This window comes from Neophocaena asiaeorientalis, unplaced genomic scaffold (assembly GCF_003031525.2).
Source record: "Neophocaena asiaeorientalis asiaeorientalis breed wild unplaced genomic scaffold, Neophocaena_asiaeorientalis_V1.1 scaffold40, whole genome shotgun sequence".
NCBI lineage: Eukaryota > Metazoa > Chordata > Mammalia > Artiodactyla > Phocoenidae > Neophocaena > Neophocaena asiaeorientalis.
In genome coordinates, this window is record NW_020185335.1 from 3,506,485 (window position 1) to 3,533,667 (window position 27,183).

Below are 27,183 nucleotides of genomic sequence, written 5' to 3' on the forward strand. Positions count from 1 at the left end.
TTTATGACAAACCCACAGCCAATATAATACTCAACAGTGAAAAGCTGAAAACCTTCCCACTAAAATCTGGAACAAGACAAGGATGCCCACTCTCACCACTTCTATTTAACATAGTATTGAAAGTCCCAACCACAGCAATCAGAGAAGAAAAAGAAATAAAAGGTATCCAAATTGGAAAAGAAGAGGTAAAACTGTCATTATATGCAGATGACATGATACTATATATAGAAAACCCTAAGCACGCCACACGAAAACTACTAGATTTAACAAATGAATTCAGCAAAGTAGCAGGAAACAAGATTAATATTCAGAAATCAGTTGCATTTTTCTACATTAACAATGAAATATCAGAAAGGGAATGTAAAAAAAACAATAACTTTTAAAATCACCCCACCCCCAAAATATACCTAGGAATAAACCTGACCAAGGAGGTGAAAGACTTATATGCTGAGAACTAAAACATTAATAAAGGAAATCAAGGGACTTCCCTGGTGGTACAGTGGTTAAGAATCTGCTTGCCAGTGCTGGGGATATGGGTTCAATTCTGGTTCAGGAAGATCCCACATGCCACGGAGCAACTAAGCCCGCGCTCCACAATTACTGAGCCTGCACTCTAGAGGCAGCGAGCCACAACTACTGACCCCGTGTACCTAGAGCCCATGCTCCACCACGAGACAAGCCACTGCAATGAGAAGCCTGTGCACCTCAACTAAGAGTAGCCCCCACTCGACGCAACTAGAGAAAGCCTGAGCGCAGCAGTGAAGACCCAATTGAAACATAAATAAATTAATTAAATTAAGGAAATCAAAGAGGACTCAAAAAAATGGAAAGATATCCCATGCTCTTGGACTGGAAGAAAGAATGAAGAAAACTTTTATTGCTGATGTGTAAGGAAGTACAAAACATGTCATTAGGTGAAAAAAGCCGCAAGTTGCCAAGCAGCCTGTACCATACAACTCCTTTATGTGGGAAATAGAATAATATATGTGTTTCTCTGAGGCCGCATAAGAAATTGTTGGTAGTGTTTACACAGGGACTAGGTTGGGAGGTGCACTCAATATTTTTTTTTGCACATTACTTTTTTTTTTTTTTTTTGCGGTACGCGGGCCTCTCACTGTTGTGGCCTCTCCCGTTGCGGAGCACAGGCTCCGGACACGCAGGCTCAGCGGCCATGGCTCACGGGCCCAGCCGCTCCGCGGCATGTGGGATCTTCCCGGACCGGGGCACGAACCCGTGTCCCCTGTATCGGCAGGCGGACTCTCAACCACTGCGCCACCAGGGAAGCCCTGCACATTACTTTTAATGATTTAAATTTTTGTATGAACTATGTTCATGGGTAATTATCACAATAGAGAAAAGGAGGGACAAAGTGATGGCTGGGGTTACTACCATCTGACAGTATACAATATAACAAAATGCAAACTGACTGCAAAGTGGAAATTCAAAATCAATGCAAAAACTTTGAAAAATTTCATGAAGTCAATGAAAGTGAGAGAAAACTGTTTTAGTTACAGTTCCACTGCCAAATAAGGATCTGGCAAAGTCAGGCTGTTTAACACTAAAATACAGGCAATCAACAAAGGGTGAGGCCCTTCAAAAGAGGAGGACTTGTTTATTAAAGGATCAAAAGAGATCCTTAGCCCTTAAATACTCTTACTAAAATGATCTTTTTTTTTAAAGTTTTAAAATTTTGGCTGCATTGGGTCTTCATTGCTGCACGCGGACTTTCTCTTGTTGTGGTGTGCAGGCTTCGCATTGCGGTGGCTTCTCTTGTTGCAGAGCATGGGCTCTAGGCACGTGGGCTGCAGTAGTTGTGGCTCACGGGCTCAGTAGTTGTGGCACACGGGCTTAGTTGCTCCGCTGCACGTGGGATCTTCCCAGAGCAGGGATCAATCCCGTGTCCCCTGCAGTGCAAGCACAGAATCCTAACCACTGGACTGCCAGGGAATTCCCCTGCCGTCAGATTAAAATAAACTAAAGCAAACAACAAAAAAAACTTTTCAGTTTCATTTTTAAAGAGTATCAGTTTCCTTCTCTCAACCACTTGGCCCATTTTCTATGAAGTTTTGGTCTTCATTTAAAGTAGATTCACTTTAAGTGACCTTTAATCCTAGGAGTCAAGGACTTTCCTACTCAGGTTCAAGAACAACGGAATTTTCTTATGGCACCCTGTCTCTAGCCTGCATAATCTTTTACACCTGGCACTCCAAAGGGTCTTGCCCAGGACATGGGGAAGCAACAACTAAATCGGGTTGGTCTGTCCTGGTGCCTAACTTGGGATCATGGAAGCTGTATTTATTCAGCTAAATGTAACTTCTCCTTATTCCTCCATGGCAGCCAGTCTCAAAGTGTGGGCCTTAACTTGATTTAAAAATGTGAGATCCTGTGATAACAAATGGAAAAAAATAAAAATGTGAGGTCTTTCTTTGATCTTTGTGGGTAAGTGATGCTTGTTTCATAGACATTCATCATTACATAAGACTAGGCGCTATTTATTAGCAACTAAGTGGGTTATTATGGACTATTAACATTTGGGATTTATAAAACAAAGCTAGCCATTGCTAGAGATCCCTAAAATCTCCAATTCCATTTTCCAGTGGGAAAGGCAAGCATCACGCAATGCTAAGCAATGTTAAAAATGTTCTGCTGGGCACAGAAGAATGTACAGAACTAGAACTCTACTCCCTTTAAATTCTATTTGTTTTTTTTTTTTTTTTTCTATTTGTTTTAAAGGAGAAACTATGACTAATTCACTTAGGTAATTATCAACCACGTTTGTTGTAGATTACATGGTTCACTCTAAGTGTGTAGTCACATGTATTTCCATCAAAGGAATTTTTGGCTACTAGCTTTCCTCTCACAGGACCTTAAGACATTCTGTATGCATGGTAGTTCAACACATCCCCTCAAATTTGCTTATCTGGTACTGCTATTTTAACACCTTGCAATATAAATACTATCGAAGTCAGAAAACAAAGCGTTTGAATAATTATGTCTTAGGGCTATGCTTCATAACAACAAATCCTGAGGATGAGGTTTCTATTTCTCAGTGATAACTTTACAGCTGTTGCTAGCATCCATTTTGTTGTTCCCCAGTCTTGTTACTATGACTGAGTTTGTTTTCCATCAGAGGGCAAGAGCAGGTGGGGAAACGGTCGTTAGAATCTTCTGCCCATCTTAGATGAGCAGCAATTAGAGAAGATTGAGAATCACCATTCGGAGATGACACGTTTTAGAGAATTTTGCATGAAAAGACACAGGAAACAGTAAACAGAACTGGAAACCCAGGAACCTGGGTCCCGCCTATGCACATCATCCAGACACTTATAGACACATGGGGACGGGTCACAGCCCTGAGGGCAACGAGGGCTCTCAATTGGCATTTTCTATGGTTAATTTCACTTCTAACCTTGCAGGGATGAACTTCAGTAGCCTGGTATGGAAGACGTTTTGCCAATTCTTTCTGGCGGCAAAACACTGAGGGCAAAGGTAGAAATGAGTGACTCACTTGACAGTCCTCCATCCTTTCCATCAACTCCCAACCCTTTTAGCTAACAAAAAAGAAACTGGAAAGAGGTTTGTTTCTGTTTTTTTTTTTTTTTTTTAACATCTTACTACTTGAAGTATCTTGTGTGTGCTAATATCACCACTTTCCTTTTCAATCTGGTACACATATCAGTTTTCCAAGCAGTTCATTCATTCATTTATTCAGACATTTGTTACTTCCTGTTGGCAGGCACCAGTGTGCTACTGTCTCCTAGGGAAACCCAGATGAATCAGGCAATTCCAGTCTTCGGAGAGTTTACAGTTTAGTAGAGAAGATAAGACACATAGTGAAAACACAGTGAATAAGGAAGAACATTTTGAATGCTGTAAGGTAGGGAGAGGCCAAGTGCTATGAGAGTTTGGGAGAAGGAAAAACCCAGTTCTAGATGGGGAGATAAGGAGAATCTCTGTGGAAGAAATAGAGTTTGAGATGGACTTAAAGGATGTGGCAATCGGGAGCCACTGAAGATTTAGGAATCCCGCTGTAACAAAATCACATGCTCTTTGGAAAGCTTCACAACGCAATGGGCCGAAGGAAGTGTTGGCAGGGAGAGACCTGCCCAGGAGACTGCTGCAATAATGAGTATAACGCAGCTCTGGCCAAGGTAGGGTAGTAGTGGGTAGGCGTCCTGGAAGGAGGACTAAGGAGACCCATGAGGATTGGCATGGGATCTGTCCCAGCCACTGGCTCTTTCCAGTTATCCCCCATTTCCCCCTCTACAGCCTCTGGATTCTCTAGGACACAGCAAGGAATGGAGACAGCTAAAAAACACAGATCATCTCCCAGACGTAGTATTGGGTGAAAGAAGCTGTACAGCAGAGCACACACTGTGTGACTCTTCTGGGAAATGAAGAGCAAGAGAAACTAGCAGTGGAGACTGAGCCGTAACGACCAGGGGTGTAAGGGGTGAAGTAGGCGGGATAACGCAACCCCCTTCAAAATCTACGTCCCAATACCTGGAACCCGTGACTATGTTACTTTACATGGCACAGAGGACTTTGCAGGTGTGATTAAAGATTTTGTGATGAGGAGATGATCCTGGATATCTGGTGTGGGGGTGGGGGCGGGGGGGGGAATGGGAGCACAGTGTAATCACAGGGTTCCTTATAAGGGAAAGATGGAGGCAGGAGAATCAGAGTCCCAGAACGAGAAAGGACAGGAGAGCAGAGGTCAGAGCAATGTGACTGCTGGCTGGGGGCCAGGAGCCAGGGAACACAGGCAGCCTCTAAAAGCTGGAAAAAGTGAGGAAACGTCCTCCCCTAGAGCCTCCAGAAGGAGGCTGCCCTGCCAATTCATTTCTGACTTCGGACGCTCCAGAAACACAAGAGAATAGATGTGTGTCGCTTTAAGTCACTGAGTTTGTGGTAATTTGTTACAGCAGCAATAGAAAACCAAAGGGGTGAGGTATCCAGAAACCAGCTGAGGACAGCGTGTCAAGCAGCGGGGAGCGATCGCCATGTCGAGAGTTGCTGCCGGGCCAGGTGAGAACTGACCACCAGGGTTAGCCAGGTGAAGGTCCCGATGGCCCTGGCAAGGGTACTTTCAGTGCCGTGGTGGGTTTCAGAGAGAACAGGGCGCTTATTTCCTGTCTGTCTAAATGAATGAAGACGACATATGGACCAACAGTGAGTTGTGTGTCTTAAGATAAATAAATAAGGAAAGGGAAGATGATGGATGCTGCTCAGGCATCAATTTGGGTTCTTTGCTGGGAATGTTTCCAGAAATGATTACCCTCGGGTGTTTCTGAGATTCCTGCCTATTTCTTTTTATTTCCCCCATAGAGTCCTAATTTCCAACCTTCGCCCTAATTTGGGTCTCGAAGCCCCTTCTATCACTGAATTCTGAGGTGACACCAGGGGACACTCTTGGAGCCTGTGTTTACCCTGTGTCACATGGAACCACAGTGACTTGTGTCCCTGGCCCTCTCCCAGCTTGCACTAGCTTCATCCTCCAGGTAAGGCTCACCTGGCACCACAGCAGGCCAGGGCTCACAAGTCCCTGGCAGGTAGCAAAGGACGGTGGCTGCTGACTGGCCAGGCAGGCCCACTTAGGAAGCCTTGTGGGCTAAGCAGACCTCGACCCCCTTCAGTTAGCAGATTTCTCACATCCACTCCGCTCTGCAGGCAGGGGGAGTTTAGCAAGTTTCCCAATCATCAGCTTTTATCTGAATTCTCAGCTCAGACCGGCATTCCAAGCTGGGCTGTGCTCAAGCTGTTCCGGAGCCCCGGGTGGGGTGAGGACCCTGAGTCTTCCTGCACTTAGATCTCCTCCCTATTGTCCATCCCCATTTAGATACTCAAGCTCCAAAGTTCTGAATGGCTGGACCCCCAAAGCCTGGCAGAACCACATGTGGCAGAATCTGGGGACTTCTCAGCCACTCAGAGACAGACACACCTTGTGGGATTAGGATGCGACACACATTCAGACATTAGGGTTAACCCAACAGCAGGGGCTGGGGAGTCAGGGCTTGCCTTCCTCTAGGGTCTCCCCAAACAGAGGGCTTTTCTCCAGGGGCATGGTCAGATGTCTGCCCACAGGAGGCCCCCTCAAGGTCTGGGTGTGTAAGATGGGGGGAGTATGATCTGCCTTTTCAGTTATATTCCTCTTGGTGGCAGGTCTGGCGTGAGGGAAGGATTCTGGTTGGACTGTGATGAAAGCTGCAGCTCTGTCACCAGAAAAATGCACAACCACACATGTTTTACACACAATTTCATCTCTTCCATCAATCCCAGAAAGTGGTCCATAGAACTCCAGGGTTAAGAAGCTCTGCTCCTTGTGTCTTCAAAAGTGTGAGACTTACTCCACTGAGGGTGCTCAGGATTTTAGGGGATAGGAGGATGAGCGTTTATTTTAATAGCTCTATTTTTAAAGTGCAGGTAAACCCTGATTTCACTGGGAATATTGCCTAGGGTGAGTAAACGGTAAAAAAAAAAAGCGAGTCTACTTAAAAATAAATATTAAATAGTTCAAGTCATATGCCAATTTGGAAAAAAACTGGAACAGTGATTCGTGGATGACAAGTCTGGGAAGCAGTATCTATGGCCTTGGGAGGTTTGGACCCGAAGTTCTTTTCTTTCCTATTTCTTTAAAAAAATTGCTGGTTGGGCTTCCCTGGTGGCGCAGTGGTTGAGAGTCCGCCTGCCGATGCAGGGGACACGGGTTCGTGCCCCAGTCCGGGAAGATCCCACATGCCGCGGGGCGGCTGGGCCCGTGAGCCATGGCCGCTGAGCCTGCGCGTCCGGAGCCTGTGCTCCACAACGGGAGAGGCCACAGCAGTGAGAGGCCCGCGTACCACACACACACACAAAATTGCTGGTTGCAGCTCAGTCAATGGATTTCATGCCCCACTAACAACATGAGCCACTCTTATCTAAGCTTGGAGTGAGGAGCCCTGAGCGCCCAATCGAGAAGAGGGCCTGGCTTCCCTGCTCAGCCATCACTGATTCACTTCCTCAAGTCCAGGGCTACAAAAGATCTTGTCTCATCCCCACGGTATGTTGGCTCAAACAAGTTTGACTTGTTTCATGTGTGTGCTTCCCTGTGAGTGTGAATGTGTGGGTAAGTGTGTATACAGAGGGGGTGTGGCAAAGTGGGGGAAAGGGGAAACCAGTGGGGCTGAGCCTTGTCCCTGGAATTTCATGGCAGAGCTCCAGCAGGCTCCCTGCTGAGGACTACACTTGGGAAGAAGGACTTCAAGGAGGGGCACCATTCAGAAATGAGCTCCAAACAACAGAGCTGGTTCATGACGCTCCCCTTCCCCATCAACGCCCCTTCTGGTCTTCACACTACAGGAGCCGGGTTCTAGCCTCAACAGGTGTCAGCATCCCTGGTCCAGCAGGAGGAGATGGGAGAGGTGGAGAAGGCAGCATGGGGGTTGCCAGAAGGGCTTAACCAGAGAGAAGAACAGATATGTCTTCTCTCCATTCAGCCCTTATGAAGATGGTTTCTCTCTGAAAAGATATCTTCTCCAGATTTCTCCTCTGAATACCTCTCTTCCCCAATATAAAGACAACCCTACACTAGTTTCCAGAATAGCAGACAGAAGCTGACGAGCAACTGGAGTATTGGGTGACTACGGCCGTTGGTCAAGTTTGGGCCATGGGTTTGTAAATGTGGTGTTAATTTTTAGTTTTCTTCCCACATCCTCAGGTGGGGGCCCAGATATAAGGATGCCTGAAACATGGCCACACTGGGACTCTTGGGGTAACAGGTGAGTGCAGGGGTAAGAAACAAATTTAGACTCAGTATTCTCTGAAGGTCAGGTAAAGCAAAGCAAAACAAAGCCAAATCAAACCATAGTGCTGGGTAGCTAGCAGAGCTAGGAGGTAAAGCCATCTAGGGCAGCTAGCCAGGAGAGGTGCTCTAGATGGTGCTGAGAGGAGAGGCCACACCCTAAGGCTCCTGTTTATAGGACACAGTTACAATGTAGGATGTAGGATGGCTTCCATGAGCCATCACAGGCCTGGAAGTCTCTAGTATTCTGGCTCCCACCTCTCATTTCCTGCACTCAGCTTCAGTTATATCTATGGCTAAACCTTCTGCCCCTTTAGCATGACCTGACACCTAACATCCCCTTCCCTTGGTCATCGTCACCGTTACCTCTCACTTGGGCTATGGGGTAGCCTCCCGCCTGGTCTCCTCACACCCACATGGGCTCCTTCCATCCCTTCTTGGCATCGCAGCCAGGATGCTCTTCCAAAGATGCAAATCTGACCACGGCACACTCCTGCTTGAATCCATTACCTGGCTTCCCATTGTTCTTAGAATCAAGTCCCAAAACCTGACCACAGCGGCCCTGGCTGATCTCCGGCCTCCTTCCACTCCCTCTCCTTGCCCAACAGCCTCTGGTCACATTGGTTTTATTTCTGTCCCTTGACTCTGCCAAGCCCTTACCCTTCAGAGCCTTCACACATTCTTTTCCCTCTGTCTGGAAGGTTCTTCTCACCACACTTCACCTGGCTTAAGCCCTATCCATTGATTAGCTCCCAGGGTAAATATCACTTTCTTTAGAAAGCTCTCCCTGATTCATACTCTGATAGCACCAGGTAATTGAAGAATTACTGTACGATTAGTATGTTACCTCATTAGCCTGTTAGGTCCATGAAGACCGTATTGCTTTTGTCCATTGATACCTCCTCAGTGCCTAGCTCAGTACTGCCAATCACTAAGGGACCAAGTGAGTGAGTGAATAAATGATTAAAGAATTAGGCAAGATGGCCTAGTGAAAAGCCACCTGGAACAGTGAGAGACAAGTCCTTTCATCCAAAGATCTAAAAGCACTTGCTGGGGCCATCTTGAATGCAAGAGCTAGAAGCAGGGAACAACTGTTGGTTTATGTCCAAGCATGATGGCCTCGCTGTCACCAGTCCTACAGCTGGGCCTGGGGAAGTCTTGAAGAGTCGGTTTTCCTCTGGCACAAGCCTACCTGGAACCCAACGGATAGGATCATCTCCCAGGCCCAAGGATCCTTGGGATGGAGAGAGCATTGATTTTGGAATCAGACACACTTGACTTTCCCACTAACTAGCTCAAATTACCTCAAATTCCAAACTGACCTCAAATCACAGTGCCTCCTGGATCCTCAGTTTCCACATCCTAAAATGGGGATAACAAAAGCCACCCCAGGATCAGTCAGAGGTTTAAATACAATCACGAGCCTGTGGTGCACAGCAGCAGGCAGCCCAGAGTGCTACTCCCTTCTCCCCAGCAAAACTGGCTTACCCCTGTCACGTCACTCTGCTGGACACCCAAGCCAGCACGCAAGACAAGGAATAAAGGGAGGTCTGAGGGGTGGGAGGACATAGGCCACCCAAGACACTGCGCCAACCTCTCCACGCAACCAGAGAAGCCGCTGTGCAAGACTAGGGTGGCACCAGGAAATCCAAACTAGCTGAGAAGGGTGACTGGCACCTTATGAGGTGGGAGAAGTAGCAGATAGAGGAGGGACAGGGGAAATGCTGGAGAGGAAGGGCAAACTCCTGGTTGGGGGGAGGGGGTGGTAGGCAGGCACCTGTTACCTGGAGAGAAGAGAGGTGAGGGCGGAGGCTGTCACCTTGGGTCCTCCTAGAGGGCAGGTGAACGCGGCCTGCTGGGGAGTGGCGAGTTGGGGCGGGGAAGGTGGGGGGAATAGAGGGTGTGTGACACCCGGGCCCGGCTGTACCTGAGGGTCTCCTTGCAGGTCTCCCACGTAGTACTGCTCGAGCCAGCGGCGCGCGTTGTCCGAGTGCCGGTGTGGTGGCCCGTCCAGGTCGGCGCTAACATCCTGACCAGCCCGTGCCCGCAGCAGCTGCTCGCCCCCTGGGTGGTGCCGCACGAAGCCGGTGAGGTCGTAGAGGCGGACCCCGCAGCGGACCCAGCAGGCGCCGTCCGCCAGGCGCCGCTGGACCTCGGCGAGGGAGAAGGAGGCGGCGGGGGGCGGAGCGGGGGCCATGGCGGGAGACGGGAGCTCGCAGCTCGAAGCCTGCGCGTCTGCTCCGCGACCGCCCAGCGCGCTTCTTAACATCCCCTGAGCCGCTGCCGCCTTGACTGGTCAGCCGTCGCCGCACCTGCTCATTTGCATGCCGCGCTCCCATTGGCTGCTCCTAAGGACGCTGCCTGTGTCCGGAGGGGCTCCTTCCCCATTGGCCGGCAGGACGCCCAGCCGACCCGAGCGGGCCGGTCCACGGGATGCCCGCCCTCCGTCAGGTGGTTCTGGGCAGGTGGAGGGAGCGCCAGCCAAGTGTGTCTCATTGCAAGAGAGCAAAGGTGGCGGGAGGATGCAGGTGGAGCAAGTCTTCTTGTTGCCGGCGGCTGTGTGGACAGACGTCCTCAATAGCCTGTTCGCCACCGGAATAACTCTTCTGCTGCTGCCTTATGGGAGAAACTTGCAGTTTTCCTTCCTCAGGCTGCAGGAGTGGGTGAAGAGTGGGGGAGGCAGCGTGAGAACTAGAGTAAGGCAAGGGAGACACTGGCCTCTGGCGCCCCCAAACTCAGTAATCACGATATACAATATTTTAATGTAATATTTTAAAAAAAATCATGTCGTGTACAGAACAATGCGAATGTGCTTAATGTCACTGAACTGTAAAGTTTAAAATGGTACATTTTATATTATGTATATTTTACCACAATAAAAAATATATATATAACAAAGAATTTTTAAAAATAGGAATATTGGCAAACCACAGCCAGTGGCGCCGGCCACCTGATTTTGTATATAAAGTTTTAGTGGAACCAGGACTAGTGAGAGGAGTGAGGCAGGTTGGTGAAAGTGAAGGGTTGGATCTCGTCTTTAACACTGTAAGTTCTGGTATTTTGTTCATCATGGATTTTTTTGTTTGCATTAGTTTTGAATTTTTTAAATGCTGCATTAAAATACACTTATTGTTTTTGTTTTCGGCTGTGCCATGCGGCATACAGAATCTTAGTTCCGGGAGGAGGAATCAAACCCCTGCCCCCTGCAGTGGAAGCTCGGAGTCCTAACCACTGGACTGCCAGGGAATTCCCTAAAGTATTCTTCATCTTGATTACTGAGTTTTTTTGGCACACCCTTAACTTTTGCCTGCAGAATGGCTGCCTCAGTTACCTCACTCTAGTCTCATCTTCTGGGGAGGATCCTGAGGGACGAACAGAGAATCCTATTGCCATTATAGGAGGGGAAATAGGGACCTAAAGAAGTGAAGCCTGGTAGTCATGCCGGATGGAAGGGAAGAGCAAGTGCGCTCAATCCAGTTTTGTTTATAACAGGGGAGAACTGCACACAACTTTAATTGCCCAGCAATTGGGGATCTCACCTGAACTCATGATTTGTAATAAAAGGATCCTGGTACTGAGGTCGCTCCATTCAACTGGCCTTGGTCTCTCTCAGCAAAAGGTATTTTCAGGGTCACCCCTGTTTATGCTCTTCTGGGGTTGGGCCTCTATGCTGGGCCAGCGCTGTGGGGGAAAGCCTAGCTCAGATGCCCTAGGGGCCACCCCAACTACAGACATGTCCAAGGCCAGGAGAGTTGTTCCTTCCTTCTCTCCTTCCCAAGAATTTCCTGGCTCACCCTCAGGGAGTAGGCAAGAGTTTGGCTGAGTATATGGGTCGGCTGTGGAAATGCTGTCCAACAGGCCTGGAGGGAGGCCTTAGGTCACTAATTTTGCTTTTCTCAAGCAGTGAATACACAGTCACTCTCACTCCACTTCCACACCTACTCTGTTCTAAATACCTTGCATGTGCAAAAGCATTCAAACACTCCTGGGTGTCCTCAGGTACTTCCTGATGACAATATCTGTAGGCCACCCGCATTTGGATTTTTCACCATAGCCTTAAACTCGTATTGTCTGAAGTTAAACAAGTAATTTAGTCATCTATTCAGAATTGTAACATTTCTTACCGTAGTAATTCCACTTCTAGAAATTTGACCTTTCAGATTACTGTATAAAGATGTGTAGGGAGGAAAAATAATTTTCCTTCTACCCTTCTAGGTTCCTGGCTGAGACACTCCCTGAAATAAAAGATTAATAGGAGAACAACAAACTTAATTTCATATGTAAGGGGACCCCAAAGGTATGAGACCCAAAGAAGTGACCAGGGCAGGCAGCTTTTATACCTTTTGGACAAAGAAACAATAAATTTGTAAAGAATTGACAAGACAAAGGAGTTTGGGCTTGGAGTAGTATATTAGTAAAGAAGTAACAAGATTTTTTTTTATACAGACATCTCAGCTCTGAACTCCCTATCTCTAGTGATAAGAATGCCCTCTACCCTTCCGGTACATGGGAGGTACCTTTCACGTGGAAGACTTATTTCCTGCTTTTAGGGGGGACAAAGCAGGGTCAGAGTGTCCTTCTTGTACCAGCTGTTTCTTAAGTAAATTTAATTCAAAATAATCAATAAGCCAAAATGGCATATTTTGGAGTGGCCTGCCCTGAACCCCATCAGATGTATGCATAATAATATTAATTGCGGGGACACCCCTGGCAGTCCAGTGGTTAAGACTCTGCCCTTCTGCAGGGGGTGCAGTTTCGATCTCTGGTTAGGGAACTAAGACCCCACATGCCGCGCGGTGTGGCCAAAAAATAATTAGTTAATTGTGACATTGCTTATAGACTAGAAACAACCCAAATATTCATCACTAAGGAGGACTGATTAAATAAATGATGGTGTATTCAGTGGAATACTATGTAACCGTTAGAAAGAATGAGGTAGATCTATGCGTACCGATAGGGAACAATCTCTATGATATTGTAAGTGGAAAACAAGAAGAACAGTGTGTATGGTATGCTAATAACTGCTATTTTAAGTTCTTTAACTTTTAAAGTGTTTTAAATGCAAACAAAAGAGTATGTATACGTTCTAAAGCAAAAATAGTATAATTAATTCACTGAATTTCCCTCCCAACCCAAGAGCTAGGACATTACAAAAATTGCACCTACTCCTACACTCCAAAACTTCCATCTCTCTGCCTCCTCCCAAGAGGTAATCACTGTCCTGACTTTTGTTAATGTCCATGAAAATTTTTTTTATATTTTTATCACATCTATATGTATGCTTATACAATATATTGTTTAGATTACCTTGTTTCTGAATTTTATGAAAATCACATGACACTGTATTTTGATTTATGTAGCCTTTCATGTTTTACTCAATATTGCTTTAGGGTTCATCCATGTTCTTGAGGGTCACTGTAGGTCATCATTTTCACTGCAGTGTCATATTCCACAATACAAATTTATTTACCCATTTTCCTTTACTTGCAGATACGAATTTGAGGGGTTTTTTTCTATTATAAGCATTCTTGTACATATGGGTACTTCAACTATACTTCAATAAAAATGTTCTATTTCAAATAATAAAACTCAGAATACTCAGAATGTATTTTTTAAAATTAATTAATTAATTAATTTATGGCTGCGTTGGGTCTTTGTTGCTGTGCATGGGCTTTCTCTAGTTGTGGCGAGTGAGGGCTACTCTTCCTTGTGGAGCACGGGCTCTAGACGCGCGGGCTTCAGGAGTTGTGGCACTTGGGCTCAGCAGTTGTGGCTCACGGGCTCTAGAGTGCGGGCTCAGTAGTTGTGGTGCACGGGCTTAGTTGCTCCACAGCATGTGGGATCTTCCTGGACCAGGGATCAAACCTGTGTCCCCTGCATTGGCAGGCGGATTCTTAACCACTGCACCACTGTATTTTTTAAAAAAAGAAATGAAAGGTATAAAGAGCAGAGATGAAGGCTTAAAAATCTCTCTATTTGCAGATAACATGATTGTTTACATAGAAAACATCAACTAATTTGCAAAGCAACCAGGACTAATAAGTGAATTTAGCAAGTTCACAGGATCCAAGGTCAAAATACAAAATCAATTATGTGTTAACTACTATCAGCAAACAATTGAAAAATAAAAATGTTAAATTCCATTTATAATAATGTCAAAAAGCATGAATCATGTGAACGAATTGAAAACTACAAAACCCTGCTGAGAGAAATGAAAGAGCATCTAAATAAATGGAGTTCATGGATATAATAAGTTCCAAGTTCATGGATTGGAAGGCTCAATATTAAGATCTCAAATCCTCCAATTGATCTAAAGATTCAATCCAATCCCAATCATAATCACACTAGGTTTTTTTAAAGAAATTGATAAACAATTATATAATTGAAATTTGCTAAGAGAGTAGTACTTAAATGTTCTCACCAAAAAAAGAAAAAGAAAAAGAAAGAAAGACAAGAAAAAAATTGACTAACTGCTTCAAAATTTACATGGAAATGTAAAGGACCTAGAATATCCAAAGCAATATTGAGAAAGAACAAAGTTGCAGACTTACACTTCCTAACTTCAAGACTTAAAACTTCATATTTGAAAGAGTGTAGTGCTCTCATAAGAACCGACAAATAGATCGATGGAACAAAACAGAGTCCAGAAATAGACACAAACAGATAACGCCATTTTGTTATTTTACTGAGATACAAAATTTGACCTTTTTAATGTATAGTTGTCCCTTGGTATCCACAGGGGATTTGGTCCAGGACCACCACCCTCTCCCCACAGATACCAAAATCCAAGGATGCTCAAGTCTTTTATATAAAATGGTGTAGTATTTGCATATAACCTATGTACATCCTCCTGTATACTTTAACTCAGCTCTAGAGTACTTATAATAACTAGTACAATGTAAATGCTACGTAAATAGCTGCTGATGCATAGCAAATTCAAGTTTTGCTTTTTGGAACTTTCTGGAATTTTTTTCCCCAAATATTTTCGATCTGCAGTTGGTTGAATCCACAGATGTGGAACTCATAGATATGGAGAGACAACTATACAGTTCTATGAGTTTTGGGCAACTTCTATACTGTTATAAAGATCAGGTTTGTCTCTCCTTTGGTCAATACCACATTGTCTTTGTTATTATAATAGCCTTATATTAAATCTTGATATCTGGTAAGTCTACTGCTCACTCCCTGTTCTCCTTTAGTGTGTCTTGGCTTGTATTTGGATTTTTCCTTTTTCATATAAACTTTAGAATCATTTTGTTAATGTCCATGAAAAAGCCTATTTGGATTATGAAAGGAATTGCATTGAATCTATAGATTAAGTTGGAAAGGATTAATATGTTTGCAATACTGAGTCTTCCTATTTATTTGTTTTTTTTTTTTTTTTTTTTTTTTTTTGGACCTATTTACGAACTTGAGCTATATCTCTACTTATTCCAGTCATATGTAATATAGTTCCATGAAGTTTAAAATTTTCTGCATACAGGACTTGCATATATATGTTAAATTAATTTATAAGTATACCTTATAGGGTTTTGTTTTGTTTTTGCTATTGTCAACGGCTTCTTTTTTAAAAAAGCGTTTTTCGTTGAAGTATGACATCCATAGAGAAAAGTACACAAAATCATAAGGGTACAGTTCAATGAATTTTCACAAAATGAACACACACTTACCAGAAGATAGGACACTAGCAGTTCCACAGAAATCTCCCTCATGCCCTTTTCGCATCACTACTTCCTTTCTTGCCCAAAGAAAATCACCATATTGGTTTCAAAAACTGTACATCAGTTTTGTCTGCTTTTGATCCTTATATTAATGGAATCATATAGGGTGTGCTCTTTTGTAGCTACCTTCTTTCACTCAAATTATGTTCCTGAAATTCACCCATGTTTTAAGGTGTAGTAATCATTTGTACATTCTTGTGGCTGTATAGTATTTCACTATATGAAAAAGCCACACTAATTTATTCTTTCTATCATTGATACCTATTTGAGTTGCTTCCAGCTTGGGGCAATTAAGAATAAAGTTGCTATGAACACTCTTGTACATGTCTTTTTTTTTTTTTAGTATAATTGACCTACAACAATATGTTAGTTCCAAGCGTACAACATAGTGATTCAATAATTCTATATATTACAGGATGATCACAAGTCTACTTACCATCTGTCACCAAAGTTATTCCAATATTCTTGACTATATTCCTCATGCTGTACACTTCATCCCTGTGACTCATTTATTTTGTAGCTGAAAATATGTACCTCTTAATCTCCCTCACCTATTCCACTCATCCTCCTTCTCTCCCTCAGGCAACCACCTGTTTGTTCTCTGTATCTATAAGCCTGTTTCTGGTTTTTTTGTTTGTGTTTGTTCATTTGTTTTGTTTTTTAGAGTCCACATATAAGTTAATTCATATGATGTTTGTCTTTCTCTGTCTGACATTTCATTTGGCATAATACCTTCTAGGTCCATCCGTGTTGTCACAAATGGCAAGATTTCATTCTTTTTATGATTGAGTAATATTCCACTGTATATATATACCACATCTTCTTTATCTGTTCATCTATTGATGGGCACTTAGTTTGTTTCTAAACCTTGGCTATTGTAAATAACGTAAACAATGCTGCAATGAACATAAGGATGCATATATCTTTTTGAATTAGTGTTTTTGTTTTCTTTGGAAAAATCCCCAGAAGTGGAATTGGTGGATCACATGGTTGTTCTATTTTTAATTTTTTGAGGAACCCCATACTATTTTCCATAGTGGCTGCACCAATTTACATTCCCACCAACAGTGCACAAAGGTTCCCTTTTCTCCACATCCTTATCAACACTTGTTGTCTTTTTTAATAATAGCCATTCAAAGAGGTGTGTGTGGGGGTATCTCGTTGTGGTTTTGATTTGCATCTCCCTGATGGTTTGTGATGTTAAGCATCTTTTCCTGTGCCTGTTGGCCATCTGTATTATCTTCTTTGGAAAAATGTTTATTTTAAAATCAGATTGTTTATTTAGTTGATGTTGAGTTGTATGAGTTCTTTGTATATTTTGGCTATTTAAATCCTTACCAGATATATTGTTTGCAGATGTCTTTTCCCATTCAGTAGGCAGCCTTTTCATTTTGTTGATAGTTTTCTTTGCTCTGCAAAGGCTTTTTAGTTTGATGTGGTCCCATTTACTGAATTTTGCTTTTGTTTCCCTTGCCTGAGGACACAGATCCCCAAAAAAATATTGCTAAGACCCATGTCAAAGAGTGTACTGCCTATGCTTTCTTCTAGGAATTCTATGGTTTCAGGTCTTAAAAGCTTTTTCTTAAGTCAGTAGCCCCTTCTAGATTGCCTTATTTCTGTCCACGATACTACAGCTCACCTAGCCCTGACATGCAAAATTTTAGAATCACCCAAGACCTATACCGCAAGCTTCTCCTTTAAAATGCATCTTCTGTACCTTGTATTTTCTTTTCATCGTAGAAAGGATAGAATTAAAAGTGACCCAAGAGAAGGAATATGGTTCAATTTCATCATTTGATAGATGAGGAAGATTAGACCTGAGACCATAGAACTAGTGAGGAATACAGCTGGGAGCCTAGTTTAACTTCAAATTTAATGCTAATTTTTCTATTGCCACTAGACGTGAGCAACTCAAGGGCAGGGGCCACTTTGCCTCCATCATTGCTGTTTTGCTCCTCACAGAGGTTCAGACACATAGTAGGTGCTTAATAAATGTGTTGAAATTGAACTCCACTCTCTAATTCAGATGCTCCCCTGATGCTTAGACTAGTGCAATAGCCTAACAGTTTCTTTTCCTTCAAGTTCCGCTTCTTCCGATTCATCTTCAACACCACAGGAGAAGTGCAAATTAACTAAGTACATGTCATTACCCTGCTCAGAAACTGTCGGATGTTCCCTCTTGCAAAAATGATGCGATCCAAATTCAAGCTGGGATGCGAGCCCTAATCACTTCCTCAGGCTCACCTCACCCTCCTTCAAACGGAAAGATCCTCTATCTCTCTGCCTGGCAGGCCTGACCCCTAGATTCAAGGACCACCTCTCCAAAGAATCTCCTCTGATTCCTTTACTGTCTGTCCCACTCATATGGCCCTTGCCATACAGTGTCCTGTACTATTACCCTCACTCCCTAACTAGACTGGAAGTACTCGAGGGCAGGGAATGATTCCCATGTTAGTTTGAATCTCCAGCACTTAGCACACAGTAGAAAACCAATAAATATTTACTTATAATTATGCCAGTAAGTATAAATACAAATTCGTCACAAGCAAGCATGCACACATTTCAAGCGCTCTTTTTTTAAAATTAATTAATTATTTTATTTTTGGCTGCGTTGGGTCTTTGTTGTGGTGTGTGGGCTTCTCATTGCGGTGGCTTCTCTTGTTGCGGAGCACGGGCTCTAGGCACGCAGGCTTCAGTAGTTGTGGCTCGTGGGATCTAGAGCGCAGGCTCAGTAGTTGTGCCACACGGGCTTAGTTGCTCCACGGCATGCAGGATCTTCCCAGACCAGGTATCAAACCCGTATCCCCTGCATTGGCAGGTGGATTCTTAATCACTGCGCCACCAGGGAAGTCCTTCAAGCACTCTTTTGAACACTAAGCATTTTGCTTATACTAGGAAAATCTGAAGGTAATATCTTTTTCTTCCACGTCATTGACTACGTACCTCATTCATTGCGGGACAAACCCTAGGTTTTTTGTTTATTTATTTTTGGTGGGCTTTCTGTTTATTAGCTGGTTGGCTAGCTGGTTGGTTGGTTTGCTAGAAGACAGCATTAGTGTCTGTTGAAGCATTGGGTTTGGGGGGTTTATTTTTTCCATTTTATTGAGATATAATTGACATACAGCTCTACGGGAGTTTAAGAGGTGTCTGAGGATCTCAATTCTATGTGGAATGTAAAACAAAACAAAACAAAAATCACAGAAAATAGATAGTAGATCATATTTGTGCTTACCAGTGGTGAAGCACTGGTTTTTGAGTCTGAAGCCCTGAATCTACTGGAGGTCCTAACATTGACCCTGGTGACTTTAGCCAGCTTCTTATGCTAGTGAACACCGGATTCTTTTTCCTTTTTAAAAAAATTCTCACACAGATGAGAGCCATTCGGCCTGACTGCATAGTCTTGCAACTGCAAGATGAAATTTCCCCTTCGTCTGGTAAGGTATCTCCACCTTAGAGATGATGACAGTCCAGAACAGGAATGGCCAGGCGAGTCATAGCAGGTGCTCCAAAGACTAGCCTGATTCTTGTGCAGCCGCAGGAGACACCATAGGCAGGACTGAGGCTCGCCATGGTTTTTCCCAAAGTGTGACTGTGACAGAACTGTTGGTGTCCCGTCCAGATGCCCTCACTGGGGCATGCACCTGTCCTCCAGCTCCAGGGTGTTGGCTGCTAACTGCTCACCCCTACACCCTCCTCCTGCCCTTGGCTGGCCACCACGGCTTTGTCTGGAGATGCCTGGAAGGTTCTGCACCATCCTTGGAGGGAAGCCTGTGGTCAGTGACTAGTCTATGTGGGAGTACAACAGCCCTGCTCTCTTGCCTCTGGCTGTGTGTGGAAGGACAACCTCAGTGATACATGTCACATCCGAGAGCTCCCCTGGGATCAGGCTGAAGCTACACTTAATCCACACTCATGTCTTTCCTTGGCTCACCCCCTGCCCTATCCTGCTTCCCTCTCCGCCTTACATGTTTCTTTGGAACCCCTTCTCTCAGTAAATCTCTTGCACAACAACCACCCTTTCAGATCCTGCTTCTGGAAAACCCATCTAATAATAATGTCCTGCCCACACAAGTCTTATAAAAAGATCTGTAAGAAATAAGTTTCATGGTCAAATAAGTGGGAGCAGCTCTGCCAATTCTGTTCCCCTCCTAAAGGACCAAAATGCATATTAAAGGTTCTGAGGGGCTTCCCTGGTGGCGCAGTGGCTGAGAGTCCGCCTGCCGATGCAGGGGACACGGGTTCGTGCCCTGCTCCCGGAAGATCCCACATGCCGCGGAGCGGCTGGGCCCGTGAGCCATGGCCGCTGAGCCTGCGTGTCTGGAGCCTGTGCTCCGCAATGGGAGAGGCCGCAACAGTGAGAGGCCCGCGTACCGCAAAAAATAAATAAATAAATAAAATAAATAAATGTTCTGAGACACCTTGCCATAAAGAAACCTGCTTAATCCTGTTAGCACTTGCTTTAGCACACCTAAGCCAGTCAGGTTCAGAATAAGTAGGTTGGGGGTGGGAAAGGGATATCGGGAAGAATCACTGATGGAGAATATTCTAAGACTAAGTCTATTCTGAGGCTGGCTTTGGGGTATGGATTCAGTTTGGTTGGAGATTAGAGAGAGGATTTGTTCTGTGTAACTGTGGGGAAGTTCCCAGACCAGTAGTCACCCAAGTCCAAGCTTGGACACAAATGACAAGGCTAGAACCAGCTCAAACCCCAGGGTCTGGGTGTGGAAGCATCATCCCTCTTGCCCTTCTTGCTAGACTGCTGACCCCTAGTCACAGCTCCTCTGTTGCTCGCTCTAAACAAGGACCACGTGGGATGACCACCTCTCTCCTGCTTTCACTGCCAACTGGGAAGAGTATTGTTTGACTACAGAAAACATTTGGCTTTTTTCCTAACTGAAGATGTTCCAAAGTCAAACTCCGTCTAGGAGAGCAGTTTGCCATAGTCCATCTTCTTTTTTCTTTCTCTAAGAGGGTGTGAGGAAAATTATTCTCTATTAACAACGTGGGTTGGCAGGTCCACAGTGATGGGGAAAACATGATATCAACATGAACTTGGCAGAGCTGGAAGATCAGAGTGTGAGAAAAGGAGCAGGGCAGGGGCAAGATGGAACCAGTCTCCTCTTTGACTTTCCCTATCCCTGCCTCAGGGTGACGCTGAAAAGTCCTGGAGCCAGTGCCCGATCCGTGAGGGTCTTCATAATCCTCATTCTAGGGGGCTTGGTGCCTGCTCCTTTCCTGCCACTTCCATCTGATTGGAGGAAGTGTGCTGCTTGGAGAGTGTTGGGTCCAACTGGATGAGTGGTGACCCCAAGGCCCTACTTTTGGGGAGCTCAAGGCTTTCCAGAGCATCTGAGGGAGGCAGCTGGCTTTCCCACCCAACCTCTAAAGCTACCTTGAAACTTCTAACCATTGAACCTCCAAACTGCAAATAAGAAGCCAAGGCACACTCGGTACTTCCCTGGCGATCCAGTGGTTAGGACTCTGTGTTCCCAATGCAGGGAGCATGGGTTCAATCCCCGATCAGGGAACTAAGATCCCACATGCAGCGAGGCCAAAAAAAAAAAAAATTAATTAATTAAAAAAAAAAAAAAGCCAAGGCGCACTGAAAAGAGGAGTTTGAAATGCCCAATTATTTGATTATACAATGCCACTTAAGATGATAATATCACATATGAAACCTGCTTGAACAAGCCAGTTTAAACTTAACCAATAGTTGAATTGTTTCCAGACATGAAAAAGCCACAGAAGCCAGCAGTTTAGATGTAGGTCTAGAAAGAAATAAAATAAAAACAAACTTGATCAGAATACCAGCCTGTGGCGACTGGCGTACTAGCACAATGAATTTGAGTCATCCTGAGTTTTATAGATATTATGTGATTAATTGCTTAGGGAAGTCCTTGCAAAAGCCTGAGACCAAGAAGCTGGGAGCATGGGAGGAAATTTGTGGTGTGTTCGTGGAAGGCTGTGTGCTTCCAAGGGGACTCATGGTGTGGACACAGGTGTATCCAAGACGTGTGCATGTGAGCGGAAGCTGGGTGCTCGTGAGGAGCCCTGTGGTACAGAGGCAAACGGCTGTGTCTGAGAAGGCCTGTGTGGAGGAAAAGGGCTGTGTGTGGGGAGAGGAGCTGTGATGTGGATGTACACACTTGAGAGAGCTTACTGTGTGGACATGAAAGGCTTTGCGTTCTTGAGGGGACTTGTGGTATGGACGTGTGTACCTGCCCAAGGGGATCAGTAGTAGGGACACAGAATGCTGTGTGTTCCTGAGGAAACCTGTGGTGTGTTTCCAGAAGGCTGTATAGACACGAGGAGATGTGTGGTGTGGATATGGATGTGTACCCAGAGAGCTGGTAGTGTGGACACAGAAGGCTTGTGTACCCAGGGGAACAGCGGTGTAGACATTGGTGGTGAAAGGACCAGAGGGCTCTTGTGTTGTGGACAGAGATGGTTGTGTGTGCCAGATGTGGCTTGGGTCTGGACACAGAAAACAGTGTGTGTTCTGAGAGGACTTAGCATGTGGACAGGGAGGTCTGTGTGTCTCTGAGGGAATTCTGTGGAGGGGGGGAGTGGAAGGCTGTGTAGATGTGATGCAACTTGTGGGGTGGACACAGGAAACGGTGTGTCCCTGAGGGGACTTGTGGTGTGGATAGAGGACACAGAAGGCTGCGTAAACCCAAGGGCACAGAGACTCAGTAGTTAAAAAAAAAAGCCTGTGTGAACTCGAAGGGATGTCTGCTGCGGACCCGAGTCTGTGTGGGTGTCAGAGGAAACTCGTGATGTGGACAAAGAAAGCTGTGTGTCCCCGAGAGGATGCATGCTGTGCATATGAGGGTGTGTGCGCTCAAGACAACATGTGGAGTGGAAGCAGAAAGGGTTTGTTCCAGGGACCTCCCTGGTGGTCCAGTGGTTAAGACTCCGTGCTTCCACTGCAGGGGGCATGGGTTTGACCCCTGGTTGGGGAACTAAGATCCCACATGCTGTGTGGTACAGCAAAAGAAATACAAAGAAAGCTGTTTGTTTCCAAGATGACATGTGGTGGTGTGGAGGTAGACGTGTCGACATGTGCCCCCGTGTGATGTGGGCACAAAAGGCGGTGTGCCCCTGAGGAGACTTTCTGTGTGGATAGAAGGCTGTGAGCACCTAGGGGACTTGTGGTGTGTGTCCCTGAGGAAAATCGTGGTATAGACGAAAAAAGACTGTGCGTACCTGAGGGGACTTGTGATGCGGACATAGGTGGCTCTTTGTACGCCGGGGAACACACAAGGTGGTTGTACCCAGTTGAAATTGTGGTGTAGATACAGGAGGCTCTGAGTACCTGAAGAGACCTGTGGTGTGGTCACAGAAAACTGTCTGTAACCAGGAGACTTTCGGTTTGGGCAAAGAAGGCTGTGTGTAACCCAGGGGATGTGTGATGGAGACACAGAAGACTTGTGTACCTGAGTAGAATTGTGTGAACACAGCTAGCTGTGTGTACCTGAAGCAACTTCTGTGTTGGACATGAAGGCTCTGTGTTTGGAAGGCAAATGCTAGCAGGGAGGTAGAGATTCTAGTACCTGAGGTGACCCATGAGGTCAACGTAGAAGGCTCTGGATACCTGAGACTGTGGTCTCCATGCTGTGGACACAGTAAACTGTGTTAGCCCAGGGGACTTACATGGACATGGAAGGCCATGTGTGCCCAAAGGGACACATGGTGAGGAAGCCGAAGCCGTGAGGGGGCTTGTGGTGTCGACATAGAAGGCTGTGTATGGCCAAGGGGACTTGTGGTGTGGATACAGGTCTAATCAAAAAAATACAGATAGGGCTTCCCTGGTGGCACAGTGGTTAAGAATCCACCTGCCAATGCAGGGCACATGGGTACGAGCCCTGGTCCGGGAAGATCTCACCTGCCACAGAGCAACAAAGCCTGTGTGCCACAACTACTGAGCTTGCGCTCTAGAGACTGCGAGCCACAACTACTGAGCCCACGTCCCACAACTACTGAAGCCCACGCACATAGAGCCCGTGCTCTGCAACAAGAGAAGCCACCGCCATGAGAAGCCCATGCACCGCAACGAAGGGTAGCCTTCCCTCGCTGCAACTAAAGAAAGCCTGTGTGCAACAACGAAGACCCAGTGCAGCCAAAAATAAAATAAATAAAATAAATTTATTAAAAAAAAAGACAAGGATGCCTGCTTTAAAAAAAATACAGATAATAACAAATGTTGGTGAGAAGGTGGAGAAGTTGGAATTGCTGGTGGGAAAGTAAAATTGTGTATTTGCTTTGGAAAACAGTCTGACAGTCCAGTCCTCCCAACGTTAAACACAGAGTCACCATATGACTCCATATGAAACTTAGGAGAAACAAAAACATATGTCCACGGAAAAACTTCCACATAAATGTTCACAGCAGCATCATTCATAATAAACAAAAAGCAGAAACAACCCAAATGTCCATCAACTGATGAATGGATGAACAAAATGTGGTGTATCCATAAAATGGAATATTATTCAGCCATAAAAAGAAATGAGATTCAGATACATCTCACAACATGGATAAACCTTAAAAACGTCATGTTAAATGAAAGAAGCCAATCACAAAAGACTATATGACATGTATATGAAATGTCAATAATTGGCTAATCTCTAAAGACAGAAAATAAACTGGTGGTTACCAGAAGCCAGGGGAAGAGGGGGAGGTTGAAGTCTATTCGTTTCCCGGGGCTGCCATAATTATTGCCACCTGGCAGCTTAAAACAACAGAAATGTATTCTCTCTCAGTTCAGGAGGCCAGAAGTCCAAAACCAAGGTGTCGGCAGGGTTGGTTCCCTCTGGAGGGTCTGAGGGAGAATCCCTTCCGTGTCTCTCTCCTGGCTTCTGGTGCTGGCTGGTGATCCACTGATGCCCCTGGCTTGGGCTTTGTAACTCCAGCCTCTGCCTGCATCTTCACACTGCCTTCTCTCTGTGTCTCTGTATGTTCTCCTTTTTCTGTCTCTTATAAAGACACTCATCATTGGTTTAAAAAACCCTAATCCAGAATGATCTCATCTCATGATCCTTACTTTAATTACATCTGCAAAGACACTTGTTCCAAAAAACGTCCCATTTTGAGATTTCAAATGGAATCTCATACCTTTGGGGGCCACAATTCAACCCACTCAGGGGGTGCTGGCAATGGGGTACAGGGTTCCATTTTGGGGATGATACAAACGTTCTAAAATTGATTGTGGTGATGGTTGCATGACTTTATGAATATACTGTAAGGCATTAAACTGTGTACTTTAAAAATTATTTTATTTTATTTTAATTTATTTATTTTTGGCTGCACTGGGTCTTCCTTGCTGCATGCGGGCTTTCTCTAGTTGTGTCGAGTGGGGGCTACTCTTTGTTGCCATGCGCGGGCTTCTCTTGTTGCGGAGCATGGGCTCTAGGCACGCGGGCTTCAGTAGCTGTGGCTCGTGGGCTCTAGAGCGCAGGCTTAGTAGTCGTGGCAGACGGGCTTAGTTGCTCCGCGGCATGTGGGATCTTCCCGGACCAGGGATCGAACCTGTGTCCCCTGCATTGGCAGGCAGATTCTTAAATCACTGCACCACCAGGGAATTCCCTCAAGCACTCTTCTGAACACTAAGCATTTTGCTTATACTAGGAAAATCTGAAGGTAATATCTTTTTCTTCCACATGTTATTGACTACGTACCTCATTCATTGCGGGACAAACCCTGGGGTTTTTGTTTATTAATTTTTGATGGGCTTTTTGTTTATTGGCTGGTTGGCTAGATGGTTGGTTGGTTTGCTAGAAGACAGCATAGTGTCTGTTGAAGCACTGGGTTTGGGGGGTTTGTTTTTTCCATTTTATTGAGATATAATTGACATACAGCTCTACGGGAGTTTAAGAGGTGTCTGAGGATCTCAATTCTATGTGGAATGTAAAACAAAACAAAACAAAAATCACAGAAAATAGATAGTAGATCATATTTGTGCTTACCAGTGGTGAAGCACTGGTTTTTGAGTCTGAAGCCCTGAATCTACTGGAGGTCCTAACATTGATCCTGGTGACTTTAGCCAGCTTCTTATGCTAGTGAACACTGGTTTCTTTTGTCTTTTTTTTTTTTTTTGCGGTACATGGGCCTCTCACTCTTGTGGCCTCTCCCGTTGCGGAGCGCAGGCTGTGGACATGCAGGCTCAGCGGCCATGGCTCATGGGCCCAGTCGCTCTGCGGCACGCGGGATCCTCCCAGACCGGGGCACGAACCCGTGTCCCCTGCATCGGCAGGCGGACTCTCAACCACTGCGCCACCAGGGAAGCACCTTCTTTTGCCTTTTTAAAAAAATTCTCACACAGATGAGAGCCATTCGTCCTGACTGCGTAGTCTTGCAACTGCAAGATGAAATTTCCCCTTCGTCTGGTAAGGTATCTCCACCTTAGAGGTGATGACAGTCCAGAACAGGAATGGCCAGGCGAGTCATAGCAGGTGCTCCAAAGACTAGCCTGATTCTTGTGCAGCCGCAGGAGACACCATAGGCAGGACTGAGGCTCGCCATGGTTTTTCCCAAAGTGTGACTGTGACAGAACTGTTGGTGTCCCGTCCAGATGCCCTCACTGGGGCATGCACCTGTCCTCCAGCTCCAGGGTGCTGGCTGCTAACTGCTCACCCCTACACCCTCCTCCTGCCCTTGGCTGGCCACCACGGCTTTGTCTGGAGATGCCTGGAAGGTTCTGCACCATCCTTGGAGGGAAGCCTGTGGCCAGTGACTAATCTATGTGGGAGTACAACAGCCCTGCTCCCTTGCCTCTGGCTGTGTGTGGAAGGACAACCTCAGTGATACATGTCACATCCGAGAGCTCCCCTGGGATCAGGCTGAAGCTACACTTAATCCAAAGAGCAAATTGGCTGGTTAGCAATGTCATTTCAAAGTCCCCTAGAACTCAAAGATTATCACAGTAGCAGCTGAGGATGACTTCCCAAACCCAACTGAATATTAAATCAGTAGTAAATTTGTAAACAAACAGAAAAAAAACAGTATGCTTTACTTGGCACTATATTTTAGAAATCATTATTTAGATGTCCTTGAAAGGCAAACAACTTTTCCAGCAATGTTTGTCTACTGCTCACTTCATGATATAAATACTAAGCGTATGGGGCCAGATACTGAGATTAAGGTTCAGATATCAGAATATCCCTTACCTTGATTCGACCCTTTGCTGGAAAGCCAGGACACGTGTCGCTGTCAGGTTTTCATAGGGTAGAGGTGTACGGTGCTGTCTTCCATGCTCTTAAAATGCCGAAGGGAGCAAAGCCCACAGCGAGACCACACCCTTGAACATCTTGCTGATTTCTGGAGAGTGAGTACCAGGGCAGATGCCACCTCCTCCTTGAAGGCCTCCCTAATGCTGTGGGCACGGCTCTCTTCCCTGTGTACTCCAGTGGTACTTGACACATTCCTCTCTGCATGGCCCAGTTCAGGGTAGATATTCAATAAATTGGTTAAGTGTAAACCTAATAAAGTTTTACGGGAAATTATGTGGAAGCCACCAATGGAAACTGAAATTGCCTAGTAGGCACATTAAAAAGATAAGAAGAACCAGGTGAAATTAATTTCAATAATATATTTTATGTAACTCAATATACCCAAAATATTATCAAGACAATATGCCATCACTATAGAAAACTTTAATGAGGTTTTTTGTTTTTTTTTCTTTTGTCC

The 27,183-nt window shown here is 45.1% G+C and overlaps 1 protein-coding gene across 1 annotated transcript in view; it reads right to left on the minus strand.

The window, feature by feature from the left end:
- Window positions 1-10,040, minus strand: part of FA2H (fatty acid 2-hydroxylase) — a 50,188-nt gene extending 40,148 nt beyond the window's left edge. The window contains exon 1 of the mRNA XM_024735459.1: window positions 9,708-10,040. Coding sequence (XP_024591227.1) covers window positions 9,708-9,977 — 270 coding nt within the window. The 5' untranslated portion in view covers window positions 9,978-10,040. The remainder of the gene's footprint in view (window positions 1-9,707) is intronic.
- Window positions 10,041-27,183: the final 17,143 nt, after the last annotated feature.